Consider the following 27,103-nt stretch of genomic DNA (forward strand, 5'->3'; position numbering starts at 1 on the left):
ATTGAGATCTATTCTATCTAAAACTAAACCTAACAATGAACAAGAAAGGACAACGAATTGTATTTATAAAATACCTTGTGAATGCGAACAGTTTTATATAGGTGAAACATCAAGACCATTAAACGTTAGAATAAGTGAACATCAATCTTATATTAAAAGTAGAGAATTTGATAGATCTGAAATATGTCAACACGCATGGGATAATGAACATAAAGTTCAGTGGAGAGATTCAAGTATAGTCCTGAAAGAAACAGATAGTAAAAAGAGAAAAATCAAAGAAGCGGCTCTAATTATGCTAGACGAAACCAATTGTGTCGCAAATTCCTCAGTGGAATGCAAATGCAGTAGGATGTGGATACCCATACTGAAAGAGGAAGTCAATAGAAAGAAAATACCACAATTAGTAAGTCAATAGTAGAGTTAGTACTTATTTTATATTTTAGTATTACTTATATATCCATGTATTATTGATATTATTTATAATTTAAACAAAATTATAGTAAAGTCAGAATTTGGTATTAATTTTGAGAGTAAATTAAATGTAAGACCAAATACTTACGATGTCGGGATAGTATCACGAGGTTTTTCCTGGTTTTTCCTTGTGATTTACTATGAGATCTCTAACGCGAGAATTTTAATGTCACCGTTGCATGTGGTTGTCTTTTTAAAGACAGATCACATGCTATGATTTTTTTGTGACGGATATTCTTGAATTGGGGTTGATTTCATGTAATCGAATGAACTATCTTTCAGTAAAGTCGTCCCAGGAACGCAACTCGTAAATATTGGCTATATCATTTTAAAGTCTTCTACTTTAAAATGTATCATATGTATCTGAATTGCCGATATAAATGAGTCAAATTAAATAAATTATTAGAAGAATTTTTTTACTAAGCAACAACATTTTTGTTTATGTAGTTGAAAGACTGATAGGTTTTGTACACACTTGAAATGAATGAAAGAAGTATATTAAAGTGTGTAAATGTATTTTAATTTCCTCAGCTAAGCGCTTTCGACATAAAAGTCATCTTCAGAGCTAATGGTCATTATATAAAAAGTACCGGCTACTTAAGCGTCGTTTAAACACAACGATAAGTCACAGCAACTAGTTGTGATGACAAGTTGAAACGCTGTTTAGACGCTGCGATTCAATGCGATACCACCTTCAACCCAACTCCAACTTTGATAAGTTGTGCGATGCACCGTTTACACACAATGATAAGTTGCAACAACTCGATTGACCTTGATAAGTTGTTTGATTTATCGCTGTGTTTAAACGACCCTTTAGGATTGTATTTTCTTGCATCGCATTAAGAAATTTGTAATTCAGGTCCACTGTACAACTCCGGCTGATGAAAGCTAGTTTTAATTTTTAGTTGGTCTATGGTAAAACAATAAAAACAACCACTGGGACGATACATACATGTTTGTATTTACATACACATATATACATACACATTTTTGTTTATGTTAGTAGTATTTTGTATTTTGACAACGGCACCCGATTTGGGCGTCGAAACGTTAATAAAAAATCATTTTTTAATAACATTGTGGCTTATTTCCCATTATAAATAGTTAAATTCAATATTTTTGGCCCGGACAATTTTTTGTAGGTTTCTTGGACCATTCTGGGTAAAAAAGGTCTCTTATAATTTTTCTCTAAAGTTGATCGTTTTCGAGTTGCAATTTAAAATTGAAAAAAAAACGAAAAATGGCGATTTTCAAGGCTTAATAACTCGGTTAAAAGTTATTATTATGAAAGTCAGAAAGCGACTAAATCAAAGTTTTAATGCCCCCCCCCCCCCTTACAAGATCCCGAAGAAATTTTTGTCATTATTTTATTACTAAGCTGTTATTTTTAAGTAATAATATTGAGCGCCATGCACGTGGTAGCCGGCCGTAAATGCTGAGTGCGAGAGAGATGCCACTCTGGCAGTCCAATTGTGCATCTTACTTGCACTCACATTTACGGCCGCCTACCACGTGCATGGCGTTCAATATTATTACTTAAAAATAACAGCTTAGTAATAAAATAATGACAAAATTTCTTCGGGATCTTGTAGGGGGGGCATTAAACTTTGATTTAGTCACTTTCTGACTTTCATAATAATAACTTTTAACCGAGTTATTAAGTCTTGAAAATCGCCATTTTTCGTTTTTTTCAATTTTAAATTGCTTATAACTCGAAAACGATCAACTTTAGAGAAAAATTATAAGAGACCTTTTTTATCCAGAATGGTCCAAGAAACCTACAAAAAAATGGTCCGGGCCAAAAATATTGATTTTTGCAATTTAATTAAAAAAAATTGTTAAAAAAAATTTGGCCCACTTTTCACGTGGGCGACTTCTTGAACCTTATTCTGGGATGTCTCACGAATGTAATTATGCAAAAAAAATCTCCTGGGAATACTTTTCCCAACGAACCCGCCGTTTTCGCCTTGTCTAACGCCAAGTATTCGTAAAAAGTAAATAATTGGAACAAATTTGGACAGAAGAGCGTAAACTGACTAGAGAGATAACAGTAAAAATTTCCAGATATGTCAGTCACTACCAATGAGAAAAAAGCAGCACACAGAAAAATAAAATTATTAGTGAAATAATTCCTTACATTACCTTTTGTATTTTGATTATTTTGTAGATCAAAAAAGTGATTAGCCAATGTATTTAACTAAAATTTCTAATAATTTATCATTCAATAATGTCTAGACACTGAACTTTTAACCACTTATTACATAACTGTCCCAGAATGTTGTTAATAATATAAAAACGAGAAGATTTTCAGACCTATTGTCGGCTGAATCAGCCGAGTCAATGTATTTATAAAAGGTATTTCCGAATGAGGTGATGAGTCAGCCTGCTTATCTATGCTCTCTCTCATTTACGTGAATGATATGGATTTTTCCAGTTATTCAAATTCACAGTATTACCCACAAAAGACAAAAAAGCTTTGATATTATACACTGCGAGTCATGAGAAAACGGGTCACCCACAAAAATTGGTCATTTTTGATGTCTCGAATTTCCTAAATCTGTTGTCCGATGTTGAACGATCTGCTGGACCGTTCAAGTATACGTACCGCAGGTTGGGGGGGGGGGGGGGTAAAAAATCTTCAAAAATCGCGTTACGTAATACTTGAACGCTCCCTTATGTGATTTTGGTAGGTTTTAAGAGATAGTTATTGCTCATTTTTTGACATGCAATTAAGAATGTTATATTCTCCATTGGCGCGCATACGGGTCATATTACCTGAGTAATGATATGTCTTGTTCTATGGTTTCCAGGCTTCAAATAAAGCATTTTAAATTTTTAGTGGTATTTGTTGGAAGCTGTTTTAAGATTTCACCAGTAATGGGATCAAAACCAATAGTTTTTTTTATTAAGATTGTAGTTTATCTCCGCGTCTCTTCCTAAGAGGAACTGGTTTAATTGTTAATCTAATATTAAAGTTTGTGTCAGATTTTTCATAAAGTTTCTCCATTATCAACAAAGTCTTTCCTGATGATCTGCAAATATTTAAGCGGTTTGTTCATTGGTGTGGGTCCAACTTCCATTACAGCTAGTACATTAGTAAGTTTAGTAATTCTTTCTAGATGTATTATGAAGCTATTCCAGACTATACATTTTATTGACTGATTTTACTTGGCTTTCTTTATGTATGATAGTATGACCGCGTTTGAGAAGAATGAGGTAATGATCTAAGTTCATGTGTCTCTGGTACTGATTAACGTGTAACCACCAGTGAACATGTTTTGCAAAGGCTCCAGTCAGTAATGAATCTTTAGTTTCGTGAGCACGTTTATCCAATAAGCATTACTGGCAGCCAAATTCGTCGAAGGAATAGGAGGAAAAGACCAAAAAATGAAAACGTGATAGGCTATTAGAAGAAAAATGTTTAGTGGAAAAGTAGTTAAAGAGAGTGTTTAGTTATCATGGAGGAGTGGTCTTGTGAACAACGCGCATTTGCTGTGAAGGCTTATTACAAAAATGGTGAAAGTTTTGCGCGTGTGCAACGAGCACTTCGTTTACACTACCATTTGCCGCCCTGTTCACAAGACCAAGTTACAAGACTTGGGTTAGGAACTTTGAAAGTAGTGGTTCAATATCACAGAAAAAAACTGGCAGTGTCAGAACTGCTTGCACACCACAGAATATTGAAGCGGTGCCAAATTCATTACACTGCCACTCTTTTCTGTGATATTGAACCACTACTTTCAAAGTTCCTAAACCAAGTCTTAATAGCCATATTACACGGAACTGCATCGCGGGGAAGCAAATGGTAGCGTAAACGAAATGCTTGTTGTACACGCACAAAACTTTCACCATTTTTGTAATAAGCCTTCACAGCAAATGCGCGTTGTTCACAAGACTACGCCTTCATGATAACTAGATTCACAACGTTTACGTCGCAAGCCCGCGGCTCCTCTATTTTATCGTCAGCAGCGTTGTCAAATCGTACCGTTTCACTGAATCACCTTGTACAATCTAAAAATATAGGTGGTACCAAAAATAATAAAAGGTTGAGAACCGCTGCCTTAAGTTGTGCTCACTACGGAGAGCAATGGATTGTATCCTCGCTCCGACCTTTGCTCCCTGGTATTTATATTCGTTAATTCTCGCATTTAAAATAATGTATTTATTTTAAATGCGTGAATTCACGAATATAAATACCAGGGAACAAGGGTCGGAGTAAGGATAGAATCCATTGCTCTCCGTAGTGAGCACACCCTTAGACAGAAACACTGATCAAAATTTTAGGATGGGGAATCAAACTTTTGCGGTTGTAAACAAATTAATTTAGGTACTTAGCTCCCTCATAAAAAATGATAACTTAACCAGTGAGTAAATAAAAAGAATACTAATAGTGAACAGGTGTTATTTTGTAATTTAGTAACCACCAAAAGATAAACTAATATGACATTAATCCTACCAGTGCCGGGTTTTTACACATTTTTAAGAGCGAACTTTACTATCAATTTGAGTATGAAATAAGAGTTTGACAGGATAGGACCGAGGTGCAAGGATGAAGAGGACGAGAGGAAGATTGGTGAGGTAAATTGTCACCGTTGGCAATGGATAAGAACGAATGGCGAAACAGAATACGTAGGTTGAGGGTTAACCCACTGCAGATGACCCGAAAGACGCCGTTCACTTGACGTTCACTGATGATAAACTAAAGTAAGTTATGTGCTTGTGCCGATGGCGTCTGCCTGTGCCTTAAAAACCGAATGACGTCTTTCGACGTCATCCGCAGCGAAAGGGAGTGGGCTTGTAGCTGTCAACACTGAAGATGTTTATGTACTTTGTAAAGGAGTTACTGTACGTGGTCTTTTACTATGCTGGAATTTGTTTTTTCAAACAATAAACTTATTTACCGCTGATAATACTCGTTTGTGTTTAGACATTTGCTAGTAGGAATTGAAAAAAATTGATATGGGTTCTACCAATAGTATTATTTTGCCAAATATTCGTAATTTAAATATACATAGTTTTACAGTTACATGTATACTCTAATAAAAATTCTCCTTCTATACAGGTTTGATCTTCTTCTTCTTGTAGTGCCTATCCGTTTCGGATGTTGGCGACCATCATGGCAATCTGTACTTTGCACACTGCTGCTCTGAAAAGATTTGTAGTGGTTGTGTTGAACCACGTACGTAGATTTTTCAGCCACGAAATCCTTCACCTATAAAGGTTTGTTATGTTATATAGGGCTTTTACAAAGTTATAACCAATTTTTTATGAAAATCGTAACAAGTTCAGCTCCCTGTATAAATAAAAAAAAGCGCAACAGCGATGGTTTATTGGTGCCATATTTTTTGTTGATTGTGAAAATTTTTAAGAATTGTTGATATTGCTAATTTTCCTTATATCGAATACAGGGTGAGTCAAAACGCAAGTACATTATTTCTCAGAAATTTTATATTACTATCGAAAAATATCATTTCCGTACTTTAATTTTTGTATAACATTCCCTATGCCTATATTTGTCAGTTTTCGAGATAGTTTCATTTTTCAGAGCAAGTTATTAATTAGGGTGTTCTATTTAAAATTACTGTGAAAATAATGTACTTACGTTTTGACTCACCCTGTATTCGATATAAAGAAAATTAGCAATATCAACCATTTTTATAAATTTTGACAATCAACAAAAAAATATGTCACCAATAAACCATTGCTGTTGTGCTTATTTTTATTTATACAGGGAGCTGAACTTATTAGGATTTTCATAGAACATAGGTTATAACTTTGTAAATACCCTGTATAACATAATAAACCTTTATATTTTTGTGATGGGGAAGTTAAGGAAATTTCGAATATAAAATAAAATATGCGGTGTTCCATTTAAAAAAAACAAAAGTTTGGTCTGCCACTATGTTATCGAACACCCTGTAACATTCTGACTAATTTTGTAATGAGAAGCGCAAAGTTAGTTGTTATTAACTTTTATTGCTATCTATTACTATAGCGGATTTACGAAGTTTTTTCACACTAATCAATCACCCTGATTTTGTGTTTACCTGTACAGGTGTGCTGCGCAGTAATGAACGCAACCTGTATCAGCAGCCAGATGGCCGGTGCGGTATTCGAGGAAGCATAGGGAACAATATATGAAAGAATCAGCCGTCTTAAAATGATTTCTCGAAAACGTTGCTAGCTCTTACACCATTATATTCACCATTTGATTGGTCTGATTAGTGTCACGTTTCAACGTTGGTAATTATATTTTATTTATGGGTAAAAAATGGTTAGAAGTTTATATGGAACTCGAAACTTTCTGTAATGGAAAATGAAAGACAGCTTTTGTTTCATTTCAATTCAGAGATGATCCATCATCCCCATACGTACGTTTCGATCTCTCCAGACCTCCTCAGTGGAGCTACATGAACACCTCTGAATCGAAACGAAACCAAACTGTCCACGAAAATCGAAACGAAATTGAAACCAGACAGTTTGGTTTCGTTTCGATTCAGAGGTGTTCATGTAGCTCCACTGAGGAGGTCTGGAGAGATCGAAACGTACGTATGGGGATGATGGATCGTCTCTGAATCGAAATGAAACATAAACTATCTTTCACTTTTCATTTTACTCATATTTTGAGTACACGGAACCAACTTTCGTTGGAATTTTTTCCTAGACGAATAGACGGAATATGGCTACATATCGACGGTCCGGATTAAGAATGACGTAACTGCAAAAAGTCATATTTCTCAGGAGAGCAAAAAAACGATTTTTAAATATTTAAAATATGGATTAAATGAGGAGTAATGGTCCAGGAGCATCGGTATAGCGTTTATCATTACAATGATGGCTTTTATTTTTATCCCTATTGGTTCGAATTTCATTATCTTAATTTAATCTCCCCATTTTTACCCCTTTTTACAGTTGCATCATTCTTCATCTAAAAGTTTTTAAATATTTAAAATAGTGATTAAATAAAGGGTAACCGTCCGGAGCATCGGTATGGCGTTTATTCTTACAACGATGGCTTTTAGTTTCATTCCTATTGGTTCGAATTTCATTATCTTAATTTAATCCCCCCTTTTCAATTCTATCTACAGTTGCGTCATTCTTGATCTTAAAATTTTTCTGACCAAAAAAACTATTTTTAAATATTTAGTATGCCGTTTATTCTTACAGCGATGGCTTTTCATCCCAATTGGTCCGAATTTCATTATCTTAATTTAGTCCCCCCATTTTCAAGCCTATTTAGTTGCGTCATTATTCATCTGAAACAAGGTCTAATATGATGCGTATTTCATTAACGACGCAACTACCCTGTAGTGGCTCAGCACGTAGTTACAGTTCTGTCGCTTTTGTATCATCTGTACACAGTATTTTTGAAGTTAATTACGCAATAAACAGGAATTCACAAAATTTGCAGTTACGTCATTCTTATTCCGGACCGGCGATATTGTAGAACCTCTTTCGTCTCCTTGCCTTATAAATTGTAAAAGGCAGAGGTTAAGGATATACTCAGAAATTGGTTCCACGATAGGTTTCAGATTTCTTGTTTACATCTGGGACTTCTCACTTCTTCTACAGTGCGGTGGCATAAGTGTTGCCCCCCCCCCCCTGTTAACTTGTTTATTTTAAGAATATAAGCAAAACGCTCGGACAGGTCGATTTTTAAATTAATCATAGTATATCATAGCATCAACGTTTCGAACTTTACGCGATCCCTCTTCAGGTGACAGACATAACTTTGATTTTTTTAAATGGTAAAGTACATCATGTGACACCTCATTTAACAGCTTTTAAAATGCTGATTTCAAAAATGTATAATACTTTAATCCTTTTGGAGATCGCAGGCCCAAAATTTCGGTTGAACTCTTTTTAAACGCATTTATTTTTTTCGAATTCTGAGAAAACTAATAAGTATTTGTGAAAAATTTAAACGCAGAATGAAATATTAGATTATTACCGAGGGCTGACAGTCCCTTAGAATAAACAAAAAGCTTCTTTTGAATAATATATTTGAAATTAAAAATCACACTAAATTTTCTCTTTTTTCCACCACTGTGACTTATTAAAATAAACATTATAGGAGTTCTCAGGGTCTTTGGACCATCGAGAATACTGTAATATTTCATTCTGCGTTTAAATTTTTCAAAAATATTTATTAGTTTTTTCAGGATTCGAAAAAAATGATTGCATTTAGAAAGAATTCGACCGAAATTTTGCGCCTACGCTCTCAAACAGGATTAAAGTATTATACATTTTTGAACTCAGTATTTTAAGAGCTTTTAAATGAGGTGGCACATGATGTACTTTCCTATTTAAAAAAATCAAAGTTATGGCTGTCACCTGAAGAGGGATCGCGTAAAGTTCGAAACGTTGATGCTATAATATACTATGGTTAGTTTAAAAATCGACCTGTCGAGCGTTTTGCTTATATTGTTAAAATAAACAAGTTAACAGGGGGGGGGGCAACACTTATTCCACCGCACTGAATAATGCGTTTATGTATGTATATCGGTTGATTAGAAATTATTTTTATCGCAAGCAGTGGCCTTTTGATTTCAGTTACTTTCAGAACTAGCATACTACATTATTTTTGTCCTACGATTTGATAGTTTTCCACTTTTTCTAATTCTTAGGAAATTTTTCTAATTCATAGAAAATTCTTGGGGCTGAATCATACTTATAGATGTTTCCAGGCATACTAACTACTAATTACTATTACGACGTCACGACAAATATTTACATTTAGACGCTGTGATAATCACACACTAATTACCGAAACTACTTTCTTTTTTACTTAATCTATTAACGATTATATCCAAGCACAAAACATCAGGTTCTATTTTCGGAACTATTAATCGTTGGAATATGATTCGGTCCGATAAAAGTGCCATTTCATAGTCTTAAAATGAAATGCATAATTGGTATGGTTTATATAGCATGAAACGCTCGTTGAATTTCGACGAGTCATTGAAATGGAAATAATTTAACAGACCGATTTGATGATTTCATCCGATACCGATATTTTTGTCGATATTATAACGCAAAGAGAGTTAGATAGTCCGGTGAAATCAAGAGAATAAGCATTTTTTTGCCACAGGCGAAACGAAGATATATAAAATAGCCAAACAGAGAGCAAAGAAAGCAAAAGATTTTAATCAGATTAGATGTATCCGAGATGAAAATAATAAAATACTAGTTCACGAAAGAGATGGAGAAAGTACTTTGACAGCTTATTAAATGAAGAATTTGACAGACAGCCTGTAGAGTCAACGGAGACAGTAGCAGCAATGGTCACCAAAATAACAAACGAGGAAGTGGCTCAAGCGCTTCAAAAAATAAAGAAAGAAAAAGCAGTCGGACCAGATGATATTCCTGGGGAAGTATGGAGAGCATTGGGAGAGACAGGAATAAGTTGGCTAGCAGGTCTATTTAATAGAATTATGGAAATTGGACAAATGTTAGACGAATGGGGAAGCAGTATACCGGTACCTGTTTACAAAAACAAGGGAGATATACAACAATGTACAAACTACAGGGCTATAAAACTGCTTGAAAATATGGGAAAGAGTAATTGATAGACGGATACGTGAAGAGACCGAAATATCCAAGAATCAATTTGGCTTTATGCAGGGCAGATCAACAACAGATGCAATTTTCATTATAAGGCAGTTGATGGAAAAATACAGGAGTAAAGAAACAAACGCTCATATGATATTCATTGATCTTGAGAAAGCATATGATAGAGCTCCTCGAGAGATTCTGTGGTGGGCACTCAATAAGAAAGGAGTCCCTGGTGAATATATAAAGATTGTGAGGGATATGTATGAGGGAGTAACGACTAGTGTTAGGAAAGGTGTAGGAGAGACTGATAAATTTCATGTGAAAGTAGAATTGCACCAAGTCTCGGTGCTTAGTTCGTATTTATTCTCATTAGTTTTGGACCAGATAACAGCGAAACTACAGGGTAACATTCCATGGTGCTTAATGTATGCTGATGATGTCGTGTTAGTAGGAAATAGTGAAAGAGACTTGAACAAAAACTGGAACAGTGGAGGCAAGCTCTGGAGGAAAAAGGTTTAAAACTTAGTAGGACAAAAACAGAGTATTTGGAATGTTCATTTGAAGATGGAGTTACTACAAATAAAATAGTATCTTTGGATGGTGAACTAATTGTAAAAAGCAATAGTTTTAAGTACCTGGGATCGGTATTACAGAGTAATGGAGAAATAGATGGAGATGCATGCAGTAGAATTAGGGCTGGATGGATGAAATGGAAAGAAGCGAGTGGTGTGATGTGTGACAGAAAAATTTCAATGAAACTGAAGGGAAAATTCTATAAAACAGCCATAAGACCGGCTATGATGTACGGAACTGAGTGTTGGGCAGTGAAGAAGAAAAAGGAACAACCAATGCATGTGGCGGAAATGAGAATGCTTAGATGAATGAGTGGAGTGACAAAGAAGGATAAATAGAAATGAGTATATTAGGGGAAGTCTACGTGTGGCACCAATTGATGCCAAAATGAGAGAGCATAGGTTAAGATGGTTTGGTCATGTTCAACGTCGAAACGTTAATCATCCAATACGAAGAATAGGTGAAGTGCAGATTCCTGGAAGGAGTAGGAGAGGAAGACCAAAGAAGACCTGGGGGGAGACGATAAGGCAGGACATGTTGGTAAAGGGAATTGACATTGATATGACCCAAGATAGAATTGTGTGGAGAAATGCAATTAGGGAAGCCGACCCCGCATAGGGATAAGGCAAAGAGAATGATGATGAAGCATTTTTTGCCATCTTTACCAATTTCCATTGCTTTTTCAAATCGATATAACACTAGATATGAGTGCAAAATGCAAATCGACAATCTCGCAAAGAAGTCGCCACTCCTGTCGATTCCTAGCAACTTCCCTCCATCTTCTAACGCTTAGGGCTTGTCCATATGTGGGCGGTTTGCCAACGTCGACTGCGCGGTTTACCTGTTTTACTTGATCTCACCCTAATGCCGCCTTTGAAGTTTCACCCTAATACCAAGGAAAACAGGGAGAAAACAAGTAAACCGCGACGTCGACGTTGGCAAACCGCCTGCATATGGACAAGCCCTTAGGCTCGATGCACACTTGCGTGTTTTCAAGTTATGTGCACGCTGCGAGCAAGCTGCTTGTTTTCAAGACAAGTTTCCCGTCAATACATATTTGAGAGGTTTCTTGACGTCAATACAGAAATAAACAGCTCTGTACCTACGTTGAAATCCATCGCGCGGTCAACGTGTACTCACTGCCAAACCGCCTGACTTATTTTCTAGCCGCGTGCACGTGGCGGCGTAGCAGAAACTAGCGTGCTCTCGGTCCACGCGGCTGGCAAGTCACTTGCAAGCGGCTTGCACACCGCGGCTCAGCTCGAGTGTGCAGCGCCTGATTATAACTCATCTACTGCCGAACCGCCAGCGATCGGACGCAGCTTGCTCGCTGCGTACACGTGGCTTGAAAAGATGCAAATGTGCATCGAGCCTAAGGGTTTGTTCACTGGCATTCAAAATAATGCATTTATTTTACATAGCGATCGATAATATAGTTTCGATCGCCAGGTAAAATAAATACATTATTTTCAATGCCAGAATTCACGAATATGAAGAGTAGGATACTATGCTCTAGGCTAGGATACCATCCTTTGGTCTCCGTAGTGAGCACACCCTTAGAATCTCAAGGTCTTCTTCCACATCATCAACCCATCTTTCACGTGGCTGTCGTCTTCTTCTTCTGCCCTCTGGGTTTGAGAATGTCAATCTCTTCGTATACTCATTATCCTAGCAATGTGTCGAAAGTTCTTCTCAGAGCCTTTTTTCAGTGAGTCATTAATTTTGACGTCATATATGATTTTAGAATGTGGCGAATCATTGCATGACATTTTAGTTAACACTTGACAGTTGTCAAAATCGTAATCAGCCAAATATGAAAAGGTTATTGCATTACAACGCTTTTATCGCAATTTGGTATAAAAACAAATTAATAGTGTATTATATTTATAAAACGTTCTGTTCTGTAATTTATATAGCCGCATATATTGTAATCTTCTTCTTCAGGTGTCATCTCCACTACGGAGGTTGACAATCATCATAGCTATTTTAATTCTTGAGGCAGTAGCTCTAAATAGTTGTTTTGAGCTGCATCCAAACCATTCTCGCAGGCTCTTCAGCCATTCGTTTTCTTCCGATGCTTCTGCCATCTATCTTTCCTTGCATTATGAGTCGCAGTATGCCATACTTCTCGCTCCGCATCACATGTCCGAGATACTGTAGTTTTCTTTCTTTAATTGTAAGTTCAACTTCCTTCTCTTTACCTATTCTTCTTAGTACTTCGTTGTTCGTAACTCTATTTACCCAGGAAACCTGTAACGGTCCACCCGTTATAATATCATTTTTAGCTCTTTAATTATTTGTATAATTATTTTCTCTTGACCTCCCAATTAATTTCTGTAACTTTCTCGTAAAGGACTACTTACGTGACGTCATACCTCGGTGATGGAACGTACTATACACGCCACCTATCGAGAATTATTTCGTGTTCTGAGAGAATTTGACGTTTACCTTGGCGGAGAAACGCATCTCGTTCGCCACTTGGCTGTTGGCTGTCTCGACGAAATGGCGGGTTGATAATTTCAACTAAATTATTTATATTTAACATCTCCAGTTTAATTTTAAAGTGAAAAGTAGTTATTACCAATTGTTGTTTTGGAGAAAGGAGAGAAGTGTAAAACACAAATGGAATCTGGATAAGAATCACCCGATAAAATATTTATTTTTTCATATACCTATAGCCTGTTTTTTTTGTGATGGAAAATTTGATATATTAGGTTCGTTGTTAAATTTCTTAGTGAACTCATTATTTGGATTTTATGTAGATTATTACATGTTTATTGAATATTCATTCAAGGAAAATTATATATTAATATATTTTTTGGTTAGACATAACCAAACATAAATATGCAATTCTCACTTAATATTGGAAATATTTATCATTTGTCTGTAGGTTTTAAATTTATTGAACATCCAATATTTTTATAAATTCAATATATTTTTACAAATATATTCCCTCAGATAAATCATATTCAAATTTCAAATTCAATGTCATTATTTGTTCATATCTTCACACCCAAAATAGTTCAAGGTTACCTGAGATTAGTTTTTGCTCCATTTAATGGTTGCTTTTTCTGTATTACATATTTCTTCTAAAAATGTTTTTCTCATCTACTTATTTCTTCTTCTCTTTACTTTTTGCTCACCGGTTTATATGAGAAATAAAACGAAGGATATGTTTTTAGCCATTTGGAAGAAATATACAAAGTCATAGCCCTTAAAACATCTTGAGAAGCCCTGAGACAGCCATAGCCAAGTCAATCATGGGAGTATGTCTATTTGGGAGCAAGCTATGGGAGCGTTCCAGCTCAATTTTCGTCTTGGTAACTGGGCCTACAAGAGGCATGGGGTCGCACCATCCTGATGCTCATTTTCGAGGATAAACCGCAACCTCTTTAGGAGTCGTTTGGGTTTGTTTTGGGAACATTTTGTCTTGTGCTTTAAGTAACTATTGGTTTTTATATTTCAGACTCTTGGTTTAATGCACTGTGTTTATTAATTACTTTTTCAGATATTTGTATATTAATGTATTAGGTTCCCAAACTATTGTATCTATGGTAAGTTACTTGTGTGCACCAGGTAATCAGGCCTAGAAAATTAGGGTTTTATACTTTATTATTGGTTTGATATTTATTGTGTAATATTACTTGCTTGTTTCCCAAATATTTTATTATTTATTCGCTTTATTCCATTTGTTCGGTTAATTTAGGTCATCGTTTCGGTATTTATCTTAGCTTCATTTTTATAACTTTTATTAATTAATTTTGCTTAATTCATCATTGTATTTTCTCTTCGTCAGGCTTGTGCCTATTTATTTATATATTTTTCATATTTTTCGGGTTTTAATTTAGTTGTACGTAGCAAGCGTACTATAACCATTTTGTACAAAAATCTCATGTGAGTTGTACCCTATATGTAAGTAAGAGGTATAATCTTTTAGTATTGTGAGGGACACGATCTATGAGAAATGTTAAAACCCGGCTTAATGGTAATCCGGTAATAAGTATCTATTGATAACTGTTGTAATACAGACCCCCCGAGAGACATTTACAGAGTTGTATCCAACATTCTAATAAAATTATCGGAAAAAGTGTTGAATTTCGAGTTATTATATAATTTGTGTACTTAAATGTTTTTTCCAATTGATCGATATACTGATTATTTTTTAAGTAAACTACCTCGTATTATATATAGTATTTAGAAAAATTTACCTTCACCCTTTTTCCAAAATTAAGATTGTCAAAATAAAATATTTTTTCAGTTACGATAATAAAAATTTTGCTTTGGTGGATTTACAAGTTTTTTTATTAACCGTACTTCGGTTTTTAACAAGTTCGTCAATGAACACTTAATATTAATATATTATACAGCCAGGTCCTAAAGTAACGGATAAATATAATTTCTACATAATTATAAAGTAGATGAAAACTCCTGAACCAGGTCAATTTTTACACACAAAAATATACGTTCTCAATAAAATCGTTCAAATACCCCCTTAACCCCATAAGGATAATAGCTACTTTTTGAGACATTTACCTAAATGTTTAAAAAGATTCGATGTTACTTTTTTGTCAACCAGATAACTAATATACTAGTCAATCGTGACAACTATTTTAGTCGAGGACTTTTTTATGTAAGAAATAAAAATATTACATTTCTGAATAGAGAATTGAAAACCATCTTAAACCCCGTATCACACGCCTTCATTTAAACTCTTTAAAGGGGTAGCTAACCATTGGGGGGTTAAGAAGGTAGTTAAATGATTTTATTGAGAAAGTGTATTCTTGTGTATATTTGAGGATTTTTCGTATGCGCTTATAATTTAGGTAGAAAATGAATTTATCCGTTATTTTAGGACATCACTATATAAAAGAAGTAAAATTTGTTCACAATAAAAGTACAAAATTTTTTGTAAAAGGTATATATTTTGTAAAAAAGTAAAAAACTGTGCAACGAAAGTCGTCGTTGTTACATGGAAAAAGCTTTTGGGGGACATGACACCATCATAAGTTAAAGTAAAACAGGTTAAAATTAGACTTACAGGTATGAAAAAAATGGTTCTTATTTACTTACATGTCACATGTGATGCCACAAAAAGTTACCCATTGGTCTTTTTACTATCATAAATTAAATGATATACTAGCCACTTCGAAAATTCACATTCATTTGGGATCTTCCAGTTGGATTTAAAAGTTATTCCAACTCATCGTCATTATCGTTCTCTTCATCACTCTCATCCAAATTAATAATAATTTTCTTCAAGGCTGGGACATTTTTCATGTAATCCTTTTCAATCTTCTTTACATGTTCTATAGCATTTTGCCAGTTTTGAGCACTGATATTTTTGAACTCCGTTTTTATTAGTTCGACAACACTTTGGGCATCTTTTGGAGATGTGTTGTTCTTCCGGATATGGTTTTTTAACTGAGCCCATAGCAATTCTATGGGATTCAACACACAGTAATATGGAGGTAATCTTAAAACCGTATGTCCATTGTTAGTGGCTAATTTATCTACAATATGTTCTTTAGTTACGACTTTTGTATGAAGAACCTGAATTAGTTGATCTTTGGTGTAATGATCCTCAAAATATAGGTCTTCGGCTATTAAAAATTCTTGAATTTCATCCTTTCTACTCTGTTTGGTTGGAATTTTTTTAATGCATCTGGAGTGATATGATGCATTGTCCATAACAATCACGCTATTTGCTTTTAAATTTGGGAGTAATGTATTCTCAAACCACGATTCAAAAAGCGTCCCTTCGATGTCTTGGTGGTAGTCTAGAGAACTGTCTTTAATACTTTTGGAACTCAACAATAACGCATCGTTCACCCATCCATGTTGTCCTCCGCAATGTAATATGCAAATTCGCTTGCCTTTAGAATGGGGTACATCTATTTGGCATTTGCTTAAACCGTTTGTCCAGGCTTTATCTATCGTTTCGTGGGAATCAAACCAAGTCTCGTCCAGATAATAAATTTCTCGACACTCACTGCGGTATTGTAAAATTTTTTCGATATATTCATTCCTCCATTTTATTAGGCGGCTACTTTCCATTATGGTTTGTCTCTTATTGACAGTTTTATATTTAAAACCATTTTTGGTCAAAAATCGTCCCAGAGTCTTTGTGGAACAATCATGAACCATATGTTTTTCTTTTAATTTTGCCATGATATTGTTTAGGTTAGGCATAATTTTAGCTGCATACATATTATATATTGTCTCACTAATAGGTTCCAAGAGGTGAGGTTGAATTTTTTTAGAGCTTCCCAAATCCTTTCTTGTTTTTCTACTTTTCGAACCTGTCTTTATTAAACGGTACACTGTTGCACAAGAAATTTTGGTTAATATCGCTGTTTGCTTAACAGCTTCATATCTGTTCATTTTTTTAGAAAGTCCGTCAAATACATCTAACACCATATTTTGCTCAGCTACACACAAATTCTTCCTTTGCTGAGTACTTGACCCCGCACTTTCATCTTCATCTTCTAAATTATCCGTAGGTTCATTTTCGTCAGGTAAATGCATATCACTTTCCCATGGCCGCCACATATTGTTCTTTGATAAATACTAAATTGTATATCACAACGCGCTTTTTTCAACAAACTCTGGCTCAAAGAATCACAAAATATACTGCTTAAGAATGACTAATTCCGTTATTTAAATATTTAATTGTGACAATGATCCCGCCGCATTTATTTATTCTACGAAAATATACCTATTAAGTATTAAATATATCACAACACTTTTTTCGACAAACTCTGGCTGAAAGAACCACAAAATATACTGCTTAAGAATGACTAATTCCGTTATTTAAATATTGTGACAATGATCCCGCCCCATTTAATGATTCTACGAAAATGCACTTACTAAGTACTTAGCAATTACCGGAAATATAAAATTGTTTGTAAATTTGTATTCAGGTCAACCGCAGGAATTTCTCTTAATTATTTTTAAATGTTATAAACAAAGACATCATATTTTTGATAAAATTTTACAAAAATATTTAATGACGATGATTTGGAATAAGTTTTACTTTATTTTGTGTATATCGATAAATAGTGTTCATTGACGAACCCACAAAACAAAATGTCTACCGTAATTTCGGGTGACTTTGGCCCGCCAGGGTGACTTTGGCTCATTTTGGGAAAAAGATATTTTAGTAACTAGGGCATTTGTACAATAAATTATCAAGTAAATTTCATTGTACCGCACCATCAGTACCATATGAACTGTTTGAAAATTTTAATAAATTATGCTAATACATGTTATGTTACGAAAAAAAAACGAATTTCTAAAATTTGGTCATTCCACATAAAATTTTTTGACTGCAAAAATTGGTTGGCAACCAATAATACTTCCAAGAGTAAGATTAATTGCATAGTGGCATATTGAAAATCTGTGAATTCTTAACCTCCCTGCATCCTTATTTCAGTCTAAACATAGACAGTAAGACTGTCGGATATTATTTTGCCAGGTTCTACAAAATTTAACGGTTTTCGGGTGACTTTGTCCCAGTTTGTTGATTGTTGGATTTTGGTCATTGGTTGCTTCTATATTAAATTAAAGTAAGTAAATGCTGATTTTAAATTCGCTTTTAGCCTTGTAACATCTGCAGGGTTTATTAACTTTATAGCATTAAAGACGTAAGTAACCTTATTTTTTTAGATGCCCTCCAATTACAAACGTGTTGCTGGTAGTAGAAATTATGGAAATTACACAGCAGATACATTTTCCAGGAAAATTCAATGGATTTGTAAGAGGTAGTAACGGTTGGGTGCAAGTAATGATACTGGGTGAAAGAAGTTTATGGCAATGGCCCGAAGTCCCCGTAAAAAATCCTACCACTTGGCTAATGTTGATTTCACTGAGCCATTGGAACTTGGAGATAACCGATATTTCTTTCCAGATTAAAAAAAAGCTTGTAAATCGTTTTATTGTTCATTCTTTGTTAAGAAATGATGTTTTTTGTTAAACTAGGGTCATATGTAAAGTTTCATGTTAGTTTTAGTTTTTCTTTGTTTGAAATTTAAATAAATTTTTTTTCACCTAACAAAATGTTTGTTTCTGGTTTATCTGGTAGGGTCACTTTAGCCCAAATAATAATAATCACAGAGAATAAATATAAAATGTAGCTTGAGACAAAGTCACCCGACACTAGCGGGTGACTTTGCACACCACAATTTTATTTTTTTTTATAATAAAGGAAGCGCTTCTTTGTGTTGTCGTGTAATTTTTTTAAAAGAGTAGTTATAGACTCAAATACACATAAATAAAGAAACATACTTTTATGAATTCAAAAAACTGAAATCTACATTTAAACTTCGAAAGTGAGTCAAAGTCACCCGAAATTACGGTACTTATTTTCGTAACTGAAAAATATTTTTCCACCTAGATACCTCTACCGAAAGTATTAATTTCCTGACCTGATTGTAGGGAGCAAAGTTGTACTTTTCCTCCCTTGAAGGATTCTTGAATGAAGTAAACTTCATTCTCGGGAGGAAAAGTAGCACTTTGCTTCCTTGTTATACAAATAGCTGTTATTTTGCCAGTCCTAAATTAAAAAAAAAGGATGAACTCAAGTATTTTTTTAATACTATATTGCGAGATTGTTTACTGCTAAAAACCATTGTTAAGATCAATTTGTAAAATCATTTAAACAAACTAATTATTTAAAATTTAACATTTCTTCGGTAATTTTATTTGAATGTTGGATACAGGTTAGTACAACTCTGTAATGTCTCTCTGGGGGTTTGTGTTACAATAGGTATCAATACCGGATTATCACAGGTTGGGTTTTAACATTTCGCATAGACCTTGTCGCTCACAATACATACATATAACACGACTGTTGTTATATTGTATATCATATTTAACGATAACTTTGTCATTTTAGAGTCACAGTATATGCTTTGTCTAACTCAGAGTTTGTTAAAAATCTGGTAGTTAATTTTAATAAATTTTTATTTATTTTGTACATCATTTATTCTTATTCCCTTTGTATTTACATTTACTTATATATTTAATATGTTTAGTATTTGACAGCAGTGTAAGATACCTGGGAGAGTGATCGAAGATCATTTTCTTGGCGCCCATGATTTGTTAGTCTTATTTAGTTTGTTCGTCTTTAGCAATTATTCATCTTCATTCATTTTCAGTACATTATTCTTATTTTATTATTTCACCTTTTAGTCATCATTACTATCTACTTAGAGCTACTGTTCTTCGACAGGCATGCAAACGAGCCGTATCCATCCTTGAGTGTCAAGTTGTTCTCTTGCATCTCTTGCTAGCCAATTCTATTCAGTTTGCATTTGTCTCTTCATACTTCTACTTCTATCCCTTTTAATTCCCCTTTCCTCAACTTCATCATCGTTATTTCCCCCTATATATTACTTCAGCTTTTTCTTAATACTTTTCCTACTTCGGCTTCCTCAACGTAGAAGCCATATCACTCTCTCTTCATTTTTATTTTCGTAATAGCCACAACTATTTAGTTATCTAGTTCTCTTTTCCTTACTTCTGTTGGAGTATATCCCTCTCTTTACTTTCACTCCAACAGAAGTCTTTTTTTTTGTTTCAAACCCTCATAATTCTTCTATGTATAGGTCCACATTTCAAAGGCGTTACGTCGTCTCATTGTCTCTACATTTAACGTCCATGATTCCACTCCATAGTATAGTACACTGTATACGTAACATTTTGTTAGGCGCACTTTAAGAGCTAATGTTAAATCTTTGCTACATAGGACCTTTTTCATTTTCATAAAATTAAAACGTGCTTTTTTCGATTCTGACTTTGATTTCTGTTCTGCAGTGTAGTCATTATTTTCTGTTATAAGTGTTCCTATTTAGGTAAGTGTACTTTTTTACTCTTTCCATCTGCTGGCCCTCTACTATCAAGATTTCGTTAGTATTATGGTTGTTTTTACTAATTTTCATAAACTTCGTCTTTTTGATATTGGGAGAGAGTCCGTGCTCCGTACTACACCTTACTATTTTACTCATGAATCTTTGCAGGTCTTGTAAACTATCAACTATTATTACTGTATCATCTGCATATCTGATGTTGTTAACTAAGACTCCATTTACTCTTATGCCGACTGTTTCATCTTCCAGAGTTTCTCGCATTACCTCTTCAGAATAAGCGTTAAATAATAGAGATGATAGTATGCAGCCTTGCCGGACTCCTATCTTTATTTCCATTTCTTCAGATGTTTCTTTTTCAATTCTTACTATTGCTCGCTGATTGTAATAGAGGTGTTATTAGTCTTAAATCTTTCATCTAGGTTTTTAGTTTTCAGAATTTCCATGAGTCGATCATGTTTTACTTTATCAAACGCTTTATTGTAGTCTATAAAACAGACGCAAAGGGGACGGTTAACATCCAAACATATCTGTGTCAGCACGTTGAAGGAGAATAATGCCTCTCTAGTACCCATACCATTGCGGAACCCATATTGAGTGTCACTAATATCCAGCTCCAGTTTAGAGTGTATTCTGGCGTGGATAATTTTCAAGGTATGTGACATTAAGCTTATATAATAGTTATTTATGAAACAGTTCGTGAAGTATGCTTTTTGCGAACGCACGCGATTTTTAGAGCACGAGCGATAACGGAGCGAGTGCTATAAATCGCGTAAGTTCGCAAAAAGTACTTCACGCACAGTTTCATACAATATTTTATCTACGATAAACAACTAAAAAAAGCTGTAACTCTTCGTCACTAGAATTTATTTCTATTCTACAATTTTTAGAACTTTGACATTTAAAAATTCTAACTACTTTCAAACCACAAAACTGTCAAAACTTTTGTTGTAATTCATTGCTCATATTGTGATCACCATGACAACGCGAAATTTAAGGATTGTCACCATGACAACGCGAAAGTAAATCCCATTTAAAATACATTGTTACTCCACGCACACTTTTAATCCTTCACGCACTGCTATCTATAATGACAGTTTTCACAAACTAAAAACTTATGCATAATATGACATAGAGTAGATAAAAAATATTGTATAGATATAGATAATAGATAAATAATTTTTTTCCGATTATAGCGCCATCTATAAACAACTAGAATACATGTTATAAATGTGTATACATAATCACGGACGTACCGCTTTTCCGTCACACACAACTTGGTGCGTTAGAAAGAAATCGAAAAACTGTAACGCACTGAAAGAAGGCTCTGAGAGGAACTATAGCCCCTCCTAGTCTCTGCACCTTGCGCGTGATGTGGTTACTTCAGTCAGGTGCCGTTCACGCGCCAGCGAGTGATACGGTTAGTGGTTACTTCAGTTAGGCACCGTTCAATAAACTGGCTCCTAGCCAAGTTCTGTCCTCTTCGATCGGCAGCGAATGGGTTACGGCGCCAAAAACTGCAAGGAAGGCAGTAAAATACCATTACCGATACAACCTGTAAAAATAAAGAGAAACTGAAACGAAACTCTGCGTATCAAAAACGAGTAAGTGTAGATCTGGGCAAAATTACTGTCGGTGGTTTTACAATTCCTTTAAGCCAATCTGGTTTTGGTTTCTAGTCGAACTCACCTATAAGCTGCCTAGGGCGCTTAACTGCTTTCTCTGAACTGTTTTTCATTTAGAGGTGAACTAGAAGCGAAGATAATAAATAGCATCGAAGAAACAGTATATTTAAAAATAATTATTCGTTTGTACAAGTCTGTGTACAAAAAACACTCACTAATAAAAAAAACAATCTTTCAAGAAGCTGCGATCAGAAGAGCAAAAAAGCCATGAAAGTTTGATGCTTATAGTAAGGACGGATAAAACAAATAGAAGAATACATTCAACTGAAATAATGAAAACATTTGAAGCCTAAGTTCAGGAGGGTTATATAATATAAAAACAAAAACTACAACTCTTTGTGGGAAACACATCGGAGCAAGAACATATTATTAACATTGTAAAAAACTATTGTGTGAAGAATGCCACCTGACCAATAGTGTAGGAAACAGAGGTTGAATGTTGAACCTCGCAAAATAGACACAAGTCTGGTTTTATTTTTTTTCCTGGTATATCAAGGGGTGCTTATTATGAGACTAACTTTTTGTTAAACAATTTCGCCCCGAAACCCCCCTTTTCATGCCTTTAAAGTGGGTAATTTGTGGTTTTTGCGAAACGTAGCCCTTCCTGTACCTTTTGCAAAAAATTTACTTAATAGTAAAATGAAGAGGACTATATTTCCTACTATTTATTTCCCGACAGCATATGTCTATCACCGGTGGCGCCCCAAAGTTGACAAATTAAAAAAAAGATGTTTAAAAAATAGCTATTTGTATAACAAGGGAGGAAAGTGCTACTTTTCCTCCCGAGAATGAAGTTTACTGCCCGACGCGTAGCGGAGGGCAGTAATCATTCAAGGGAGGAAAAGGCACTTTACTCCCATGTTATACATATGGTTTTTCCACCTTCCTCAAATAACAAGTCATTTTTTCATTTTTACTTAATTTATTTATGTAACTAACCAACAAAATTTATTAGAACTAAAACTAACAAGTACGTACAATATAACTGTCAACTGTCAAATATAAGTCAAATTAATAATGTAAACATTGTTAAATCAAAATAACAATTTACTGTTTTTTACCATTCTGCAAAATACAGAGTGTTTTATAAATAAACGTTAAAATGTATAGAAACTTACGTAATAGAAAATAGATATTGTACAAGGCGTCAATAACTTACATTTCATGAATGAAATACCATGACGTCACTTTTACTTTTCCTCCCTCGGGAGGAAAAGTACAACTTTGCTCCCTACAATCAGGTCCGGAAAAGTATACTTTCGGTAGAGGTAGGTGGAAAAATTATTTTTCCCTAACTCTAATGAAAATTAAGAAGAAGCTCTGGGGAAATTAATCACAAATAAGTGGCTGATTTTTTGGTATAGGTTTTATTTAAAGGCAATTGCCCATTTTTTAATTACAGGGTGTTACATTTTAAAAAAACCCCTTTTTATACCATCTGAACCGCCTATGCTAGAGTAAAAAAACTTTCAGCGATTATCCACGTACTGGTGTTATTTACAAATTTCTATAATGCACCCCCATTTATTTTCCGGAACCACCCCCAAAAAAAGAAGAATTAATAAAGAAAGTGATTTTCTTGGAATCCTTCACACACCATGCCCTTTATTAAAATGCTTCATATTTCATTTCGTGCACGTTCTTATTACCCATGCATGGACACCAAAATCGATTTCTTGATGCAACCCCTGTAGCCAAAAAAAATAAAGAGGGGGTTGAAAAAAATTTTTTTTTTTGCTTTTTGACCCATATGGACATAATGCTCCATCAATAGGGGTTTTTATAAATATATATGGTTATTGCAACATCCCTGCGGAAACTACCCCTATCCTTGAAAATAAACTGCAGAAACTACCCCTATCCCTTGGAGAGCATGTTTTTACGATTTTCTCATTACCTATGTATTTTTTTAAAACAAAACTTATACAGAATTAAAGACCACTATTTTCTATACAAATAAGGTCCTATATCGTCGTCGACACAAGAAAACCGCGTAACTCCAATTTTTACTTAAAATGAGATTTTACTGCCATCCATTAGCCAATCGCCTATTCTAGCCATCCGACAAATAATACGTCATTTAAATGTAGATTTCTAATTTTAAAATGTATACTAGAAAAGCAGGTATCTCCCTTGTCAAAAAATTATGTTAGTAAAACACGCAACTCCTTCTGCTAAGTCAGTTAAGTGATTATTGCCGTTGATTTGATTTGTTATTTTGGAGTGAAATAAAGGTTTTTAAGTTCTAATTTTACATCTGTAAGGAAGTAAGATAAAGTCAGTTGATTTGGGTAATAAATGTTTTTAGTACGATTTAAAAATATAGGGATTTTTGTTGCTTTAAACTGTCGCTGGAGTTACATGGTTTTTCATATTTTATTTTATGAACCCATTTTGGAGTTACATGTTCTTCTAAATTACTGTTTTTTGGCTCTCCTGAAAAATTAAGGAAAATGGAGTTACCAGTTTTTCTTGTGTCGACGACGATATATTTTCTTCGTGTAAGAAACCGTTACGGCACAGTGGCGCCGTAAACCTCAGAAATGCTTTGGCGGGCTCCAGTTTTTGTTTTTTTTTTTCGTCACCTATTCATTTTATTGATAACGTACTTATGAAAAATAAAAGAACATACTGTCTGCTACACATTATGACCTATGCACATTTTATTTTCTTTGCACCCTAAAGCCACAGTGGTGGCCCAAAATCAATTTTTGATTATTTTCTTTATTAATTCTCTTCTTTTTGGGGTATTTCCGGGGAAAATATGGGGGTGCATTATACAAATTTGTAAATAACACCAGTACATGGATAATCGCTGAAAGTTTTTTTACTCTAGCATAGGCGGTTCAGATGGTATAAAAGGGGTTTTTTTAAATGTAACACCCTGTAATTCAAAAATTTGCAATTGATCTTAAATGAAACCTATGCCAAAGAATCAGCCACTTATTTGTGATTAATTGCCGCAGGGTTTCTTCTTAATTTTCATTACAGTTAGGGAAAAATAATTTTTTTAAAACACCTTTTTTAAAAATTTGTCTACTTTGGGGCGCCACCCCCGCTAAACGGTGGGTGATAGACATAAGCTGTCGGGAAATAAATAGTAGGAAATATAGTCCTCTTCACTTTACTATTAAGTATTTTTTTTGCAAAACGTACAGGAAGGGCTACGTTTCGCAAAAACCACAAATTACCCCCTTTACAGGGATGAAAAGGGGGGTTCCGGGGCGAATTTTTTTAAGAAAAAGTTAGTCTCATAATAAGCACCTCTTGATATACCAGAAAAAAAAATAAAACCGGACTTGTGTCCATTTTGCGAGGTTCAACCTGTTTCCTACACTACAATACATGTAAAAAACAAGCGGCAATTGAACTTCTAAATTCAAAGTATTACGCTCAATGTGACCGGAAGTAGAAATGGAAGTCGATATTTGACTTCTTCGTGTAGGAAGAGCTAAATATTCGAGCTCGACTTTTTAATAATGACCCGACAATTAGTGATATATCACATGTATTATTTCTGTAATGTGCTTCTTCCGTTTACACCTTTTCAAACCAGAAGTGATATAAAAACCGGAAGTATATATTTATTCTCGTCTTGCTACGGCGCGTCGAGTAATATGTCGTTTGTGCTATTTTGGCACTTTTAAACCAGTACTTCCAGTTGCAATACTGGAACCGGAAGGACGATGTTAAATTTTTCACTTCTAATACCATTCTTGAGTTCTAAGCTGCCACTTGATGCCTCATTTGTTCAAATTCAAAAATTGATTCAAATTTCTGTTCGAAAACAAAACATGATCCTGATAACTGGGTCATATTTTCGATTCTAGAGCATTCTTGGCAAATTCGGCCTAAAATCACCGGGCTATGTGTCGATGTCGAATAAGATTCTCACGAAATATGTTACACAATTTCGCTCGGTCGATAATGTATGCTGATGCTGTCGTTGTAGCAGCGACGGTGGCGAAATTGAGGTTAAGTAGAGATCAAGATGCAGCCTCTTTAACGCTAGCGCAAGAATTCGAGTTATCCGAAGATTCTGTGGTTTTTACAGACGTGATGGAGCAAAGAAAAGCGTGGGATAACCTACGGGGGTGATTTTATAACTATATTCATGGCTAAAAAGCGTTAAAAGAGGTGTATCAGGAACTAACAACGGTAGGAATCAGCAATATGAATTACATAAGAGCGGATTCGATCAACCGTACCTTAAAACTTTCAAAAAATTAATGGAAACCGCATGTAATCGTTTTTTTTTTATAATATAGTAGTTATATAAACTGCTGCCTATACAACATTCAATCTAATAGTTTTACTTTTATTGGGATGTCATTCGACGATTTATTGGTTGTAATCTACTCTAGATTGAACTACTAGCGTTTGGTGTTAATATCAGTGTGTGGTAGGTCGTGTAGAGCGAAAAGTACTACAATTTATCGGCACATCTGCCTCTAGCATATATACACAAATAGTTGATGACAGAAGGTAAGGTACTATGTAGGTACTGTCAAAATGAGTCTGCATATTTGGTAAAACTGAAATTAGGGCACTGAAATTATATGAGTCCATCTAACTAGATGTCACTACCATCGATACCATATTATCAACCTTTCCTTACAGAACATTCATTTAAACAGAAAAGCACTTGTACATCATACCAACACTTATTAGGTGGTATCTCTATAGAATTCGTTTTGAAAACTTGAACATATATACCTACCTAAAGAATAAAGAATGGACTCAAACCACAATGTGTACAATTCACAAAAAAGGTGACAAAAGGATGTATCAAAATGAAGTACATACTTATTGTGATGTTATATGTAGTGTATAAAACACTTGCAGTGTATATAAAGAATTACCCATCTCAGAAAATAGATAATGAAATCGGTAAATATCAATATGGTTTCAAATGAGGATGTAGACCATGATCCAAAAAGGAGTTAAAGAAAATAT

The 27,103-nt window shown here is 34.5% G+C and overlaps 2 protein-coding genes across 2 annotated transcripts in view; both read right to left on the reverse strand.

The window, feature by feature from the left end:
* The window catches only part of LOC114335261 (AN1-type zinc finger protein 6), a 180,283-nt gene that overhangs the window by 74,901 nt on the left and 78,279 nt on the right, over nucleotides 1–27,103 (reverse strand). The gene's annotated exons all lie outside the window — the stretch shown is intronic.
* On the reverse strand, nucleotides 15,790–17,148 carry LOC126892771 (uncharacterized). Its single transcript, XM_050662453.1, has one exon. The coding sequence runs from the start codon at nucleotides 17,146–17,148 to the stop codon at nucleotides 15,790–15,792; it is 1,359 nt and encodes a 452-aa protein (XP_050518410.1).

This window comes from Diabrotica virgifera, chromosome 1 (assembly GCF_917563875.1).
Source record: "Diabrotica virgifera virgifera chromosome 1, PGI_DIABVI_V3a".
Classification (NCBI taxonomy): domain Eukaryota; kingdom Metazoa; phylum Arthropoda; class Insecta; order Coleoptera; family Chrysomelidae; genus Diabrotica; species Diabrotica virgifera.